At 38.3% G+C, this 16883-nt stretch overlaps 1 protein-coding gene across 1 annotated transcript in view; it reads left to right on the top strand.

The window, feature by feature from the left end:
• Nucleotides 1-11438: 11438 nt before the first annotated feature.
• Nucleotides 11439-16883, top strand: part of LOC122811932 (ABC transporter G family member 9-like) — a 338279-nt gene continuing 332834 nt past the window's right edge. Inside the window, exon 1 of the mRNA XM_044084109.1 lies at nt 11439-11732. Coding sequence (XP_043940044.1) covers nt 11572-11732 — 161 coding nt within the window. The 5' untranslated portion in view covers nt 11439-11571. The remainder of the gene's footprint in view (nt 11733-16883) is intronic.

Below are 16883 nucleotides of genomic sequence, written 5' to 3'. Positions count from 1 at the left end.
CCTGAGCCTTGTCCTAAGGTTTAGGGCATATACCACAACAGACTCCTTGTGGGATTCATACTCACCCTCCCACTCATCTCAAATCAAATCTAGAGGTCCCCTCACCCTATGCCCATACAGCAACTCAAAGGGTGAAAAACATGTGGATTCCAGGGGCACTTCTTTCTAAGCAAACAATAGATGGGGCAAATATTTGTCCCACTCCCTCTTGAACTGGTCTTCAAATGCCTGTGGCATCATCTTGAGTGTAGAGTTTAACCTCTCAACAAGACCATTAGTTTGGGGATGGTAGGGGGTTGTCTTTAGGTGTTTCACCCCACAGTACTTCCACAGACAAGCCAGCAGGTCTGATGTGAAATTGGCACCTCTGTCAGTATTTCTTTTGGAAAACCTACTCTGCTGAAAATCTCTAACAAAGCATTTGCCATCTTTTCTGCTTCAATGGAGGACAATGCCACTACCTTGGTGTATCTGGCAGCATAATCTACTACCACTAGGATATACTTCTTCCCTGTGGAACTTGGGGTACTCAGAGGCCCCACAATATCCATAGCTACCCTTTGAAATGGTTCCTCAATCATAGGCAAAGGCATCAGAGGAGCTTTCACCTTGTCTCCTGCCTTGTCTACCTTTTGGCACTGCTCACAGGTCCTGCAGTACCCTGTTACATCTCTGGAAATCCAAGGCCAATAAAAGTTATGCATAATACATCTCATTGTATGTTTTATGCTCATATGACCAGCAAAGGTAATATCATGGGCTATGGCTAGAAGTGCCAGATGGGCACTACCAACTGCTGTATTCTCTCACCCTATAGCCCTCTCTCAGGGTTCACTCTCTATACAGTAACCCTTTGTCCCAGTATACAGATGTCCCTTTCCCTTGAGAATCAGGTGCCTTACTGGCTACCTCCCTCAGGCCTTGTAATGTAGGGTCTGAGAGCTGAGAGCTGACCCTATGTCAATTTTCTCTTTGTAACCCTTCCCAGCTCCCCTTCCTCAGGAAGTCTGGCATCCTCTGGCAGTGGTGCCTTACTGTCAGCCTGGGTACTACTACTCACCTCTGCCCTTGCAGTCACTCTGTCCAAGGGAACATCAATACCCCCAAGTAGCTGTGGCTCACGTTCAGTCTCACTGCTACAGGGTAGCTCCCTCCCTAAAGTAACCGCCTCACCATTCCTGGCAGCAAGTGTGCAGTCTGTCTGGGTCTCTCCTAGGCTACTAGATGCACATGCTTGTCTTCACGCCTGACTGCATGTCACTGCATGCGCACAAGGTACTGCATTATCAAAATCATTCCCCGTCAGGAAATCTGCAGGGATATCCTCAAACACACATACCAACAAAAAGCCAGCAGTCAAATGGAGCATACATATTTTAATTTTTGGGTTTATTTTGTGTTTTTACACATTAAAATATGTATGCTCCAGTTGGTTGCTGGCTTTTTGTTGGTATGATTTTTGTTTTTTGAGCCTGTGCACCAGCCATCCTTGCAGAGGTCTTGGTTGCGGTAATATCCTCAAACACGCCTACTTGCTTGCTTGCTTCCTTTTCCACCCTCCCAGTCAAGGTGAACCCTAACCAAAGGTATTTGGAATGGCATCCCTCCTAAAGCTCTGACTGGAGTAGACTGCCTATGCAAGTAGTGCTCCTGTTTAACCATTGTAGGGTTCAAAATGGTTAGGTCAGAGGCAGTGTCTCTCTTAGCAGTGGCCTGTTTACCATCCACCAAGATAGCATATAACCTCTTGAGGCAGTTTGGTACCCTTGTTGTCTCAAGACAACTTACTGCTGGCATTTTGTCATTCCCGCTTACTGGCTCTCTCACCCTTTTGTTCCCCACCTTGCCTCTGTGGACATCTATATGCTACATGGCCCCACTGATTGCATTTAAAACATTTAACCCTTAGTCCTGGACATGTACCTGGACTAGTGGCTTCCCTGATGGAATCTGTTGAGGCAGTCTGGGCTGCCCACCATGGGTTCTCTTAGACCCATGAGCAGCACTGGGTTCCCTTTCCTGTGCAGTGATGCCCTGCTTGCTAGGTATAGTTCTCCCTTCTTCCCCAACTCATCTGCAGTATTGCATTGTCTCATCTGCAGTATTGCATTGTCTATCAGCTATCCAGATTCGCATGTCCACAGGCAAAGTGCTAAGGGCTTGTTCACTCACCAAAAGGTCTGCCAGCCCTTCAAAACTGGTGACCGGACATCCATTCAAACTTTACTAGTATTACGGCTGGAAAAAGTGCTAGATTTAGTAATCTGTTTGCAGGGACCCACAATGGCCACATGGATAGGTACCCAACAACATGTGTCCTGTTATAGTTAGTTGTTTATGAATGGCTCCACCACTTCCAATATGTTTTATAATGTGAGAATAAGGAATTTCCTTTTCTATTTGAAAATGAAAACTGCATTGTTCTCCCAAATCTATCTTCCAATGTTTGTTTATTAATAATGTATCCCTAATAGCATAGTAATTGTGCTAATGAATGTTGTGAATCTGATGGTAGGTTTCCTTGTGATATCTTCAGATGGAATCTTACAATCCATTTTTGTGAACAACAACTCAGATGTATTTTTGCTTGGGAGAATTTCGCGCTGAAAAAGGAAACTTTCAGGTTATATTCATATTAAGCTGTAATAAAGTGCAAAATGAACCGATCGATAACCGTGCAAATAACTATCCATGATATGTGAGACTAAGTCTGATATTAAATCTAACGACAAAACAAAATAAAGTAATACAATTATTGAATATGAAACAAGGCTAATATGGAGACTTTGTTGAATTCTTGTCGTGTGGGCCGGCTGCCCTATCGGGCGGGCATCACGAAGTGATATCAAAAATATCGCGCCATACTGTCATCAAAATCGAACTGCGCATCAAAATGATATTCGAAGACATCCTTAACTGCAGTTTCCAAACATGTTGAATTTGTGTTTCTGTTCAATACTGGATGGTTGATGCACCTGGAAGATGGCGTCTCAATTTCTGCATATGGACGTTGCGTGGACGCGGGGTTGCTGAACTGACACAAATGACTATGGCGGGTCTTCTTAACGTATCTTAAACATGGGATGGTGCATATGTGCTGCAGCCCGATGCAATGATATTCTAAATGTTATATGATAAATATTAATTGCACAAATTCGTACACTGTGATATTTTGCGCCTTGATGCCGTAATTATGGATGTTCTGGTGTCAACTCCCGCATCATGATTCACAGGATGTTCTCTGTTTTTCGCTCGGTTTGTTTTCTACAATGAATTATTGTGGATGTTTTACGCCATGACAATGTTTGTTCTTTCGTCTCGAAGGTATTGCACATGGTGGCGTGTTTCCTGAAACGCGACCGCTTACCGGTGACCGGGCTGATTTGGTTTTAAATTTCAAATATGTTTTTATCTTTATACTAAATATTATGCCCTTCATCTTTAAAATTGGCAAAATGTCAATTTTGAATTGGTCTGTTCTCACACTGACTGTTATAGAACCCACTGATTTGGTTGGGTTCTTTCTGGTGCTCGTTCGGATAGCAATTGTTTTTTTCCCCCTGACATCCACTCACCCACTTATAAAAATAAATGCTTAGTTTAACAATATATTCACACACTTTCATCTGCCTTGTGTCTATGCACAACTTTTTCCTATAAGCTTCAGGTGTTAACTTAAAACATTCTGACAAACAACTTTTTAACTGTATTATAATTTAAGTAATCAGTATCAGACAATTTAGAAATAGCAGTGCAGCTTTACCATGGAGTAAGGGGGTCAGGAACTGTACCCAGAGTCCTTGGTCAACATTATACTCCTTACATATCCTTTCAAACATATGAATGAAACTATCAAATGTATCTCCCTCTGTAAATTGTGGAAGAAATTTACTGACCTTTGTTGCTTCTGGGGTTTGGTTACTCCCTTCCCCATTACCTCCATGACCCTGGCAAAGAGTCGGCATCTCCTTCTCATGTTGCCTCTGCCTCTCCTTCTCGTCAACCTCCAGATGTCGCAGTTTCTCATTTCCCTCAGCCTCCAGATGTCTCAGTCTCTCTGCTGCCTCTATTTCCAAACATTTGGCCTCCAGTTCAAGTCTCTTTAACTCCAGATGGATTTTTATGTCCTCTGTGAAAAGGTTGAACTGTCCATTTTCTGAGAGTTGTACATCTCCAAGGCCAGCCTGGTTGTCCAGATTGCTGGTCTACAGTGCAACTGTGCCCAAGGCTGCAATAATTTCTGCCTTAGTCAGGTTGGTATGCACCAGTCATTTCACCTGGCACATCTCAGCCAACTGGCTCCTTGTCAGCTTGCCATAAGCCTCTGCTGATATGCTTGCCTGCTCTCCCTGACTAAGCTAACAAAAAAATAAATAAATAAAACAATTGTGATATGAAACTCTGAATGTTCACTGTGTGGCTGAGTGAAAGTACAAACACATTCCTTAGAGACCACTGTTTACAGGCTACTTGACTTCAATATCCACACCACTACAAGCCAATTAATATGTGATGTGGATATCCTCCTCCTGTCAACCAATTAATATGTGACACCCATGCACTGGCCAGTAACCAAGGAGCCTAAATCCTCACCACTGGCAACAGTGGGGAACGTACACACTGGGAGGATGACAACTACACACACAGTAAAGTGCAATTTCCCTTAACTGGACACATAGTTCACAGTCACTCTGGAGCTGATTTCTCCCTATTTCTCACGATCCCCAATAAGACTCCCCACTGGCACAGCTATAGGGCTGAGATCTCAGCTGAGTGGCCAAACTAAAACCTCAAGCACTCTCTGTCCAACCAGTGCTTTGTATCCCTGCCCAAGTAACTGACACACACACAGTTTGAGATTTGATTTATATACAAACATGCACAGACACATGGGAAAGGCTGGCACAGGTTTACTAGCTATGTCCCCTTCTGCCCAGACTATAAGGTAGTTCCAGCTGCAACCAGCCAACTCTATCTGCTATTCTAAGGCTCTTAACAAAGGGTGTCCAATCCTACTATGTAATGTTACTAATAATCCAAATGGTAGTCTGACCAAGAGCAAGGCTATTTAGACGTGGCCTGTACAGTGTCACCATAGAGATATGCAAGTACTCTAAAAGCTTAAATATATGTTTCACAAATATCAGCCACAGAGAAAGGTTTAAATATATTTAATAATAAATAAATAGTAAAAGAACAAGACAATACTCAGTAAGTAATCAGTTACATCAGAGTTCAAAAATCACAGGAAATATTTAAAACAACATTGCAGGACGGTCTCAAATAAATAAAGAAAACATCTAATCTATACTTTACTATATTCTTATTTGAATCTAAAAGAGTTACTATGCCCTAAAAACTTACTTACAGCAAGGCAAGTGCAGATGTGGTGAGTGTGGATGTTTCTAGGTCCAAGAAAAGGTAAAATAATGCACAGTCTCTCTCTGAGAGAGTTCTTAAATTAATATCAAATATTCATGCTGGGTTAGCTTGGATGACATCACTTTTTGTCACCTGAATTTTAGTTCCCAAGCTAAACTCCCTTTGTCAAAAACTAACAGAATTTAACATCTTTGTGTGAAAAATACATATCTCTCAGATGTTTGAAGACCCTGGAAGTCATAAAACAATAAAACACTTCTGCATCTCAAACCTAGTAATTACTTCTCTTCCAAAACAATACAAAAACTTCTAGCTCTAGACATTGTGTCTGCTACTTAACTGAAATTGAGAGATAATTTTTATAGCACAATCATAAAACAATTTAATTTCAACTTATTTTCTTGAAGTTTTGCAAGTTAATATTCTATGTTCTAGTTTCTACTGTTAAAACATATACATTTACACAATTACAATAGTTTATATACATTTCTATTCTAAGCCAGCAGGGTATGCTGTGGTTACATTTTAGCTCAGTACTTTACACCTTTACACACACTTATGTATAAATCATATCAATATTCAAAAATGACATAAAATTATTTACAAAATTCCAGATATCTGGGCTGGCAGTATTTCCTTTTGTGACACCCCTCCTTACACGTTTCAAGAGTACCACAGCTTGTCAGAGATTTGGGCTTCATGGCTAGCCTTATGAAGGTCCTTGTGGTCATTAGCCTAGTACACATCTATGAACCAATGAACCATGCAGCTACTAGTCCTAATCATTGTGTGTGTGTGTGTGTGTGTGTGTGTGTGTGTGTGTGTGTGTGTGTGTGTGTGTGTGTGTGTGTGTGTGTGTGTGTGTGTAATTGGTGGTTCCTGTAGATGTGGGAAGAATAAAACTGGGAAGAAGATTTGGATACAACTATAGTATAAAGATGATGCCAGAAATCACTGCCGAATTCCAGTTACGGAGCATGCATAAGGTGATATAAAGATGTAGCAGAGGTGAAACAAGAGAATTTTAATTCAAGATTGGAAGCAGTTGTACCCAATGGCTATGGTATTTGACAAAGTTTTATTTCTTCTAGAAATTTAGTGACAAATCCAACAGGCTGTCTGCCAAGACCTATGGTTATACGCAGAGTCTGTCTTGACCTAAGCTGAATAATGAGAAGCTTTTATTTTATTTTGTTTTATTTAAGTTTTTATCATGTATGAAATATGTGTCTTTACTTAGTTATGTATGCCTGATAAAGCCCTTTAAGTAAAAGTTTTATGTTTTATAATAGTTAGTGGCACTGATGAATTCTTAGTTTAGTACCAGTACATATCTCTGAGATAAAGGTGTTCATAACATCACCTACAATTTCACTTAGTGTGAAAAGAGGACTTTATCCGGCTCCTGTACCTTATCCCCAAATATTTCCCCAAGTTACTTTTTACTTCTTCCCACTCAGTCTTTCATACATTATCCCTACCAGCATTACCTTCACATATTGATACTCTGACCTCTGTTCCACCAAAATACAGAGATGAAGGGCTTAACTAGTGTTTCCATGTAATCTTTAAATTCAGGGCATAAATAGTGTTTCCATGTAGTCTTTAAATTCATTATGCTTAGTCTCCCTCTTCCTTACAAATCAAATTCAGCCATTGTTGCCAATGATTTACAAAGTATTTGAAGATATTTTTTACCAACCACATTTATAGTTTACAGAAGCAAGAGAAATGTTGAAGTTATCGTACCTCGAGAAAAATTACAAAAGCACTAAGCCATTTATATGGTGTAGAAAGATGGAGTCCAAACTGTAATCTAGGCAAACCTGGGTTTGACTAGTGGTCTGGATGTTAGAAAACCTAACTAGGGACGTGGGTTAATTCACCCATCTTGGGGGAAGATGTTTGATTTTTCTCCACAGCAGCACCCTTTGAAGGAAAGCTCAGATGTGTGTTCCAGTTTTATCGGATCATGAGAGCCTAAGCCCAGACACAAAAAGCACACATTCTGAGTGTCGCGTGTGACTTGAAGCACACATCTACTTGGGGTCTTTATGTATTGGGAATTACACTATTTTGGCCAGCCAATGAGTGCTTATAAAAGCATTATGAATCCTTCTAGCTTCCCCCACACTGAGAAATGAGTTTCCAAGCTCTTGCATCTCCCTGCTTGGCATGCTCCAATACTTGAGTCAGTAGAAATAAAAAATAATCACTGGTCATGGGAAGGTAAAGACATCCAAAAGATTATTTAAGAAAATCACAAGGCACTTTCTTAACTTTTGAGATGTTTTAATTAACTAAACTACAGAATCTCACATTTTCTTTGTAATGTCACCTGATTCATTTTGCTCCCTAAAATTTCAGCATTGCACTGCTGTTTTCTCTTCTTTTTCTCCCTTTCTGTTTTGTGCATACTTCTGTAAAACAACTTAACTTTCCTCATCACAGCTTTCCTGCACAACGTCTCTAGTTGGTATACCATTCCTTCTCTCCATTTACTCTACTTATCTTTGGACTGTGTTCCTCAGCCTTTTTTAATGTTATTCTGTTTATTTTTAACTGCCTGAAAATATACTTGACCAAGGTGGGTCCTTATCAACCATGACAGAGAGTATGTGGACAATGGAGAGTAGACAATACAAAGAGCATTTTTTGGGGAACCACGGAAGAATGGGAGCAGCTGAAAATGATGGGTGGGCACACACACACACACACACACACACACACACACACACACACACACACACACACACACACAGTGGAGAGTGGAGAGTGGAGCTGTGAGTTAGAAACATTGCCTCTACTTTCTCCTGGTTTATTGCATGTCCTATGCATGTGCCACATGTTGCTATAGTGTGTGTCCAAATCTCCAGTTTAGGAAATCACTAAATGCTGCCTATAGATTAATTAAATGAAAGTTACAAATCTGCCATCACTATGTTTTATTTACTGTAGTGTATTTCTTAGTAACTATGTAAATGCAGTGATCCGTAAAATGTCAAGCATAATGGTATAATATACTCTTCCGTATTAAGACTGTAAAATGACATAAATGTAAATGATTTCACTCACTTTAGTAACTATGCTACTGTTTTATATTCTTACTATATGCTTGGTACTGAATAATGCAAGTTTATGCACTTTCCTTTATTTGGAGCTTTTCTCTCCATGCCCCCTCTATTAATGGGCTCTGCACTGTAGTTATTTAACTAGTTAACAAAGTGAACTATATAAATAAACTAACAAGCAGCCGAGGGGCATGAAACACAGACACACACATACCTACACACACACACAAACACACTATACAGTACACAGAGAAATACTAATAAAATACATTACATTATTAAAAACAGCAAAAATTCAAAAGTAATATATCAAAACACTATCTATAAACTAAATTTTAAAGTACTGTAATCCAATGTTAGTCACACTTAAAATACATATGTGAGTATCTTAAATGTTTTCCATTTTAACTTTTCATGTGAACTACAAATTAAATAGAACGTCAAAAATGTAAACATTAAACAGAAGATGAAAGGTCTACCCAGTGAGGGACAATATGAAGGTTATCTAGGATGTGAGAGAAGCAGACAAAAAAGATGCAGTCAGTTTGTTGGTTAAAGGAAGGTGACAGTGTGGGAACAGGGAATCTTGATGGGATGTACACAAACTGGGAGGCAAAGAGGGAATAAAATTGCTCAGTGACAGAGGTATACCAACTATTTTGATATATACCCAGATTATCCATCAACCCACTGACATAGAATCAACAGTTATTCTATACAGTGAGCTACACTCACCCATAGTTATGAGTAGTACTATCCAGAGAGTTGCAATGACATAGAATCATGGGTACTACTATCCAGTAAAATGTAGCAGTACTATCCAGTGAACTACACTGTCACATAGTAATTGGTAGTACTGTCCATTGAACTGCACTGTCACAGAATCATGAGCAGTACTATCCAGTAAACAGCACTGTCACAGAATCATGAGTAGTACTATCCAGTGAACTGCACTGTCACACAATAATTGGTAGTACTGTCCATTGAACTGCACTGTTACAGAATCATGAGCAGTACTATCCAGTGAACTGCACTGTCACAGAATCATGAGTAGTACTATCCAGTAAACAGCAATGTCACAGAATCATGAGTAGTACTATCCAGTGAACTGCACTGTCACACGATAATGGGTAGTACTGTCCATTGAACTGCACTGTCACAGAATCATGAGCAGTACTATCCAGTAAACAGCACTGTCACAGAATCATGAGTAGTACTATCCAGTGAACTGCACTGTCACACAATAATTGGTAGTACTGTCCATTGAACTGCACTGTTACAGAATCATGAGCAGTACTATCCAGTAAACAGCACTGTCACATAATCATGAGTAGTACTATCCAGTGAACTGCACTGTCACACAATAATGGGTAGTACTGTCCATTGAACTGCACTGTCACAGAATCATGAGCAGTACTATCCAGTAAACAGCACTGTCACAGAATCATGAGTAGTACTATCCAGTGGACTGCATTGTCACACAATAATGGGTAGTACTGTCCATTGAACTGCACTGTCATAGAATCATTAGTAGCACTATCCAGTAAACAACACTGTCACAGGAAAATGGGTAGTACTATCCAGTGAACTGCACTATCACACGATAATGGGTAGTACTGTCCAGTGAACTGCACTGTCACAGAATCATGAGCAGTACTATCCAGTAAACAGCACTACCACAGATTAATGGGTAGTACTATCCAGTGAACTGTACTGCCACAGAATCATGAGCAGTACTATCCAGTGAATGGCACTGTCACAGAAAAATGGGTGGTAATATCCAGTGAACTCTACTGTCACAGAATCATGAGCAATACTATTCAGTAAACAGCACTGTCACAGTAAAATGGGTAGTACTGTCCAGTGAAGTGTACTGTCACAGAATCATGAACACTACTCTCCAGGAAACAGCACTGCCACAGAAAAATGGGTAGTTCTATCCATTGAAGTGCACTACCACTGAATAATGAGCAGTACTACCCAGTAAACTGCACTGTCAAAGAATAATGGGTAGTCCTATCCAGTGAAGTGCACTGTCACAGAATCATGAGCAGTAATATCCAGTAAACAGCACTGCCACAGAAAAATGGGTAGTACTATCTACTGAAGTGCACTGCCACAGAATCATGAGCAGTACTATCCAGTAATCTGCACTGTCAAAGAATAATGGGTAGTCCTATCCAGTGAAGTGCACTGTCACAGAATCATAAGCAGTACTCTCCAGTGAGCTGTATTTACACAGAATCATGGGTAGTACTATCCAGAGAGTGTCACTGACACAGACAGATATAAGTAAACACCATTTTACCACATGGACAAGATAATTCTAAGAACGTTCACTTTCAATAACACTACAGAAGAAAACTGCAGCCAGAACATGTGGTATGGTGAGCCTTGCGCAATATTACCCAGCACTATTCAGGTACATGAGAAATGTCACACACAGCTATACACACACACACACACACACACACACACACACACACACACACACACACACACACATACACACATTCAGTACTATAAATAGAAAAAATAGAAAATGTATTACTAAAAACAAAACAAGTAATATATCTGTATCTCTCTCTCTCTCTCTCTCTCTATATATATATATATATATATATATATCAACTAATTATTTTCAAGCTAAATGTTAAAGTATTATAAAGCATAGCTTCAAGTTACCCAAAGCAATACAGACAAATGAGTTAAACTGCAAGAGGGGAATTTTGTAATGGTCCTAATCAAGAAATATATGTATACAGCAAAGATAAAAATCCAGAGCGGTGATTCAACATGCTTTATGTCTGTTTTGTGTGTGTTAATGTTCATTCCAGTAAATGCCTTTTATACTGTTATGTTCAAAAAGACAGGTGCAGTACTGTTCCTTTAAGAAAAAAGAGGAAAAAGTAAGTGTGTTGTAGAAAGTACAAAAGGACAAGATTATGTAACAGCAGGTGCAATCATGCTTTAAATATCAACCATGGAACAAATTCACTCAGTCACTCCTGTACAGCATCCAGAATACAAACCGAGACTATTCAACAGCAAGCAGAAGTCAATCAGAGTTTAACAGAATCTCCACAGAAGTCACCGTTTTTTAATAAAACTATTAGAGATGCCAAACCGATCTGGCAAATTATTTCTGAAAAAAGAGCCAGCAGCAAGGGGAGAAATGAGGACCACAGGAATCACAAATCCTAACCTGGAGCTTGACTCTTCAGATGTGATACAGACAACACAGAGTGAAAACACTATTAGTGTTCTCGACAAAAGTTGGTGGGTTCATTGCTATATCTTGTTTGCTTCCCTTAATTTTGAATGCATTTAATGTTTACCTAAAACTGGCTGGCTGAAATTAGATTAAAAATGATTGAATTCTTCACTTTGATGAAGTGATAAAGTTGTTTTTTTTTTAATATGCAATGGACAAGCTTAAGTAATAATCAGTGAAAAAATACTTAAAAATGCAACTGAATCAGAAGCATATTACAACATGACTTAAGTAGCTGTAGTTTAGGAGCAGTTAAATATAATTTAGATTTTAAAACTAGGTTAGGAATAGATGCTGCAACCACCTCACCCCAAATATAGATATATATATATATATATATATATATATATATATATATATGCGCATGTGTGTATGCATGTATGTATATATATATATATATATATATATATATATATATATATATATATATATATATATATATATATATATATATATAATTTTTTTAATATTTTTGTATTCTTTTTCTGCTCTCTCTCTCTCTCTCTCTCTCTCTCTCTATATATATATATATATATATATATATATATATATATATATATATTTTCCCCCCCCCAGGATGTTTTAGATATTGTAGCTCTAGTTTTTGTTTTGGAAAATGCTTATAAATCAGTCTTAATCTTGTTTCTAAGATATATCTCGAATTATCTCTACAATTTTACAAGCAGGAGAAAGAACAGGATATGACAGAAAAACGACCTTATGTAAACGTTGTGGGCGCATGCTTTCAAAAAAAAAAGAAAATATAAGAGATTAAATCAAGATGACATAATCTGAATATTCAAGGTGAAATATTCATGACAGAGATAAGAGGTCTTATTTCAAAGAAATGTTGCTGGATGGTTGGAACCACCTTCCTGGAGAGGTAGTAATTGCAGTAGCAAAAACAGGGACCTAATTCAATGATCTGTGTGATAGACGACCAAGTGTTAAATGGAAGAAAAAACAGTAATACACAGATGTATGCAGGTGTGTGTGTGTGTGTGTGTGTGTGTGTGTGTGTGTGTGTGTGTGTGAATATGGTTTGCTAATGTAAGCTCACTACATGCAAGTGCTTGTTTTTGGGCACGACCAGTCACACTGTCTTATTAAGTGACCTGCTCAGTGTCCTACAGCGTTCAAAAAAGACCAAGGTGGTGCTGAAGTAGTGCAGCCTGAAGTGCTAATTCCCCAAAAGAAGAGAGGCATCACATCAACTGCTGAATCCCACACCATCCCTATGGGCTCTTCTTGTACCAGCACCTGTTTGTCACCCCTTTGTCATACCTTATTGGTTTGGGTGCAGATCTTCATCTTTCTTGGTCATTGTTCTGGTTAAAAGCATTTAGAATTTGAGGAAAATGTATCTGGTCAAAAGCGTTCAGATTTAGAGGGAAATCTATCTGGTTAAAAGCATTTAGATTTTGACAGAACTCTAGAAGAAGAAAGAATATTAGAATTCTTAAGATGCCAGAGAACTGACACATCAAACAAGTGCTGCAAGACACTACTCATAATGTATTTTGCCATATAGCTTGAGGCATATGTTGAAACTATCTGAAATGCCATAAACAGCAACAAAGTATACATAACATTCTTTTTTAACAGCTTTATTGAACTATTACTTAAGAAGACATAGGCAAAAAACAAACCATGTTAACATGTTCACAGTTATAGACATCATACATCACACACATTCTTTTATACGGTAATCATCAGTCCAACATTATCTGAATTGATCAATTCATGCCTTCCCTTAAACCTCACTCCTCCTCCTCCAAAACATTATTCTGCATGTATTGTCCAAGTTCCATTTTTTTCCATGAAATTTGTTCCAACCCTTTTCTAGAGATCCCATTTCCAGTTGTTTTATCTCTGTTACAATATTCACTACTTCTAATACAATTGGTTTAGATTTTGATTTCCATTTCCTACTAACTGCTTTTTAGCAGCCACCAGAATTAACCATAACAAAGCTTTACTATATCTAGGCAATTCAGATCCTGTGTCCCAGCTCAATATAATAATTTTCTTAGTTACCTCCATTTTCTCACCTAATATTTCTGACAGAGAACTCTGTAGGGAATTTTTAAAGTCTGCTAACTCATTACACTCCCAAAACATATGTTCCCAATCACCTCTTTCTTCCTCATCACACCTACAGCATTTGCCATCTAACTGAGGAAAACATCTTTGGAGTCTGCTTGGGGTATAAAAATACCTATGTAAACACTTCCAAGCAAAAATCCAAAATCCTCTACACGTTGTAGCTTACATACATGATTGCATATCTTCTTTCTATTTTTTCTAATGTGTTTTTTTTCCTCTTTAGCTTTAGATTCACTGGGAGTAAATAAACCTCTTTCACTCATCTCTGCATTCTCTTATGACAGTTATATTTCTTCTTATTCCTAGCTTACTAATTTCACACCACTTTTTATCCCACAAGTCCTTTTCTATTCCCTTATTCAACTCTCAAACCCATTCACCAGATTTTTCTCAAAAGAAATAAGAAACATCATAACTGTGGGATATATTACTTTTAATCCACCTTAGCAAACTGGTCTACATGTATGTCTTAAGTTTCCAGCCTTTTTTACCTTCATGTCCTAGTCTCCAAAACGTTTGCTCAGTCTGCTTTGCAGGTTTTATGGTACGTGAAATGTATGTTGTTAGTAAGTCATACTGGTAGAATTAGTATTTTAAAGATATGTGTAGTATTGGTTTTAGTGATTTGTTTCATAGGTCTGTTCTTCCCTCACAATTAATCTGGCGGGTCTATATTAGAACACCGAACATCTGAAATATCGAGTGTTCTAATATCGACCCGTTTTCAGTGAATGCTGAAAATATCAAAGAAACAGAAAACCAAATTCTTTCCTAGGGAAGAATTCATTTGTCTGTTTCTGTTGCTTCGGTATTTTCATCGCTCTGGTGGAAAGTTACAGGTCAGGTTCAGGTAAGTGTGCGATTGTGTGGATGTGAGGGTTAGGGCAGGGTAGGTGAGTTAGAGTTAGGGCGTGGGTGATGTGACTGTGCGATAGTGACGGACCTTAGGGTTAGGGTTTGGGTTAAGGTAAGTGGATAGTTAGTGGTGTATGTATACTTTAGTGTAGGGTTAGTTCTACGAGCTTAGGTGTATGTGTGTGGATTGCTGTTTGTTTGGTGTGCTTGTGTTGTGTGTATGTGTTTTGGAACAGCTAATTTTTTCCCTAGGAAAAAATTTGATGTTCCAAATGTTCATTGTTTTGTATTTTTGATTGCTAGGGTTCGATATTAGAACACTCGACATTTTGAATATTCGGTGTTCTAATATAGACCCAATCTAACCATCACTGCCTGCCCCTCCTCAATTTATTTTTTTTTTTTACTTTCTTGTACAACATTAATTCCTTTCTTTAACCAATATACTAATTTTCTGATCGATTTCATTGATGCACATTTTTCTTCTTCCTTAGCTAAATATTTATTCTATATTCTTTTTTCCATCTGGAAATATAAGTAATCTGCAAATGCACATGCCCCAGAGAATGCCCAGACTCATTTACTTTTAATTTGCTGTATGCATGCATCTTCCTTTAGGTTTCTTATAAATACCTCTGCATGACAGGAATGTAATGGCAGATTCAATGGAACATCTTTCATTGTCTACTGTAAACGTCTTCTAGCAATCCATTTCACTGGCACCCTTGCATTTAACTTTAAATATATATTTAACATCCCTGTCTAGGTACACATTCAGACTCAGCCATACCTCTCATCTGTACACATTTGTGCAAAATGTCCAGATTTTTGCCTCATATTTTTGGTTAATTTCTCATATGATTGTGGTTTTCTAGCAAATCACTGACAAATCACTCGGGGTTTACGTCAGAAAATAATGATATACATTTGAGTTACAGACTTCATACCCTTCAGAAAATCCATGCTAATGCAAAACCTGTTATTCTATCAACTTTCCAAGTTTGTAAGAGCAATATTTAAAAAGTGTCCCTATTTTTGGGCCTTTTATCCCCCCATTATTTATGGCATTGTCCAGATTTCTTGCTCTGAGAGGTTGAGAGGTATGAAGTCAGCATGTTTTCCCATATATATATATTTTTTTACACTGCCAAATCTCTGTTTCAGATCAGAATTAGCAGATAGTTAGACACTAACTTTCTTTTCCCCCCTCAGCTAAATGTCATATGTAGCCAATGCAGGGTCTGTAGAATATTCCCACAAAACACCACATACTGTTATACTGTTATTCTAAGTAATTAATTCCTGATAGTTTTTTTTTGTAAACCTGTTATATAACATTTTATTCCTGACACATACCTCTCAACTGCCCAGATTTTTGCAGAATGTCCAGATTTTTGCATCATATTTTTGACTTCCTCATAAAATGTGTGGTTTTCTGGCTAATCATTGAGGACTGAGGTCCCTAAATAATACTAAATAATGAAGACATTTAGTTTTAAGACTTCATATTCTTCAGAAAATACATAATAATGCAAAGGTTGTTATTTTAGCAACTTTCTAAGTTTTATAAGAGCAATATTTAAAATCTGTCCCTATTTTTGGTTCTTTGCCCCTCTGTTATTTCTGTTTTTGTCCACATTTCTTGCACTGAGAGTTTGAGAGGTATGATGCTTCAATCCCCACATCAGCTGCCTGGATTTAAATTCCAGCACTGACACTAGCAAAGTGCTACACCCTGGATGTCCTCCTGAGCTGGCAGCAGCCCAGATAAATGTAAAAGATCTCATGCCATTTATCAGAAAAGGGAGAGGAATTTGTGTACCCTGGATAGACTACTTCTAAATCAATCAAAAAAAAAAAAAAGAAAGACCATTTGGTACAGATCTCTTCGGAGCTGAAAAAAGTATATTATTTTAGATTATGGACTATGAAGATGAATATATGTAGTTATATGCTATCCCCTTTTGTTTTTGTACCATTCCCATTCTGGCCCCATGCAGGCTGTCAGCTGTTCTTCTGCCTTCAATGCACACCCACCCCTCAGAACCCCCAATTATTCTATCCAAGAATCCCTGATACAACCTTTTACTGTTTTGGCATCTCAATTCCTTGGGGAGTCGACCATGATGGTAGCTCACTTTTAACCCTGGGAAGCAAGGGAGCCATCCGGGAGTTGCATGCATGAAGCCAGGAGC

Source organism: Protopterus annectens, chromosome 9.part0, assembly GCF_019279795.1.
Source record: "Protopterus annectens isolate FY-2018-M chromosome 9.part0, PAN1.0, whole genome shotgun sequence".
In the NCBI taxonomy this organism is placed as follows: domain Eukaryota; kingdom Metazoa; phylum Chordata; order Ceratodontiformes; family Protopteridae; genus Protopterus; species Protopterus annectens.
This window is presented reverse-complemented; position numbering and strand designations above follow the sequence as displayed.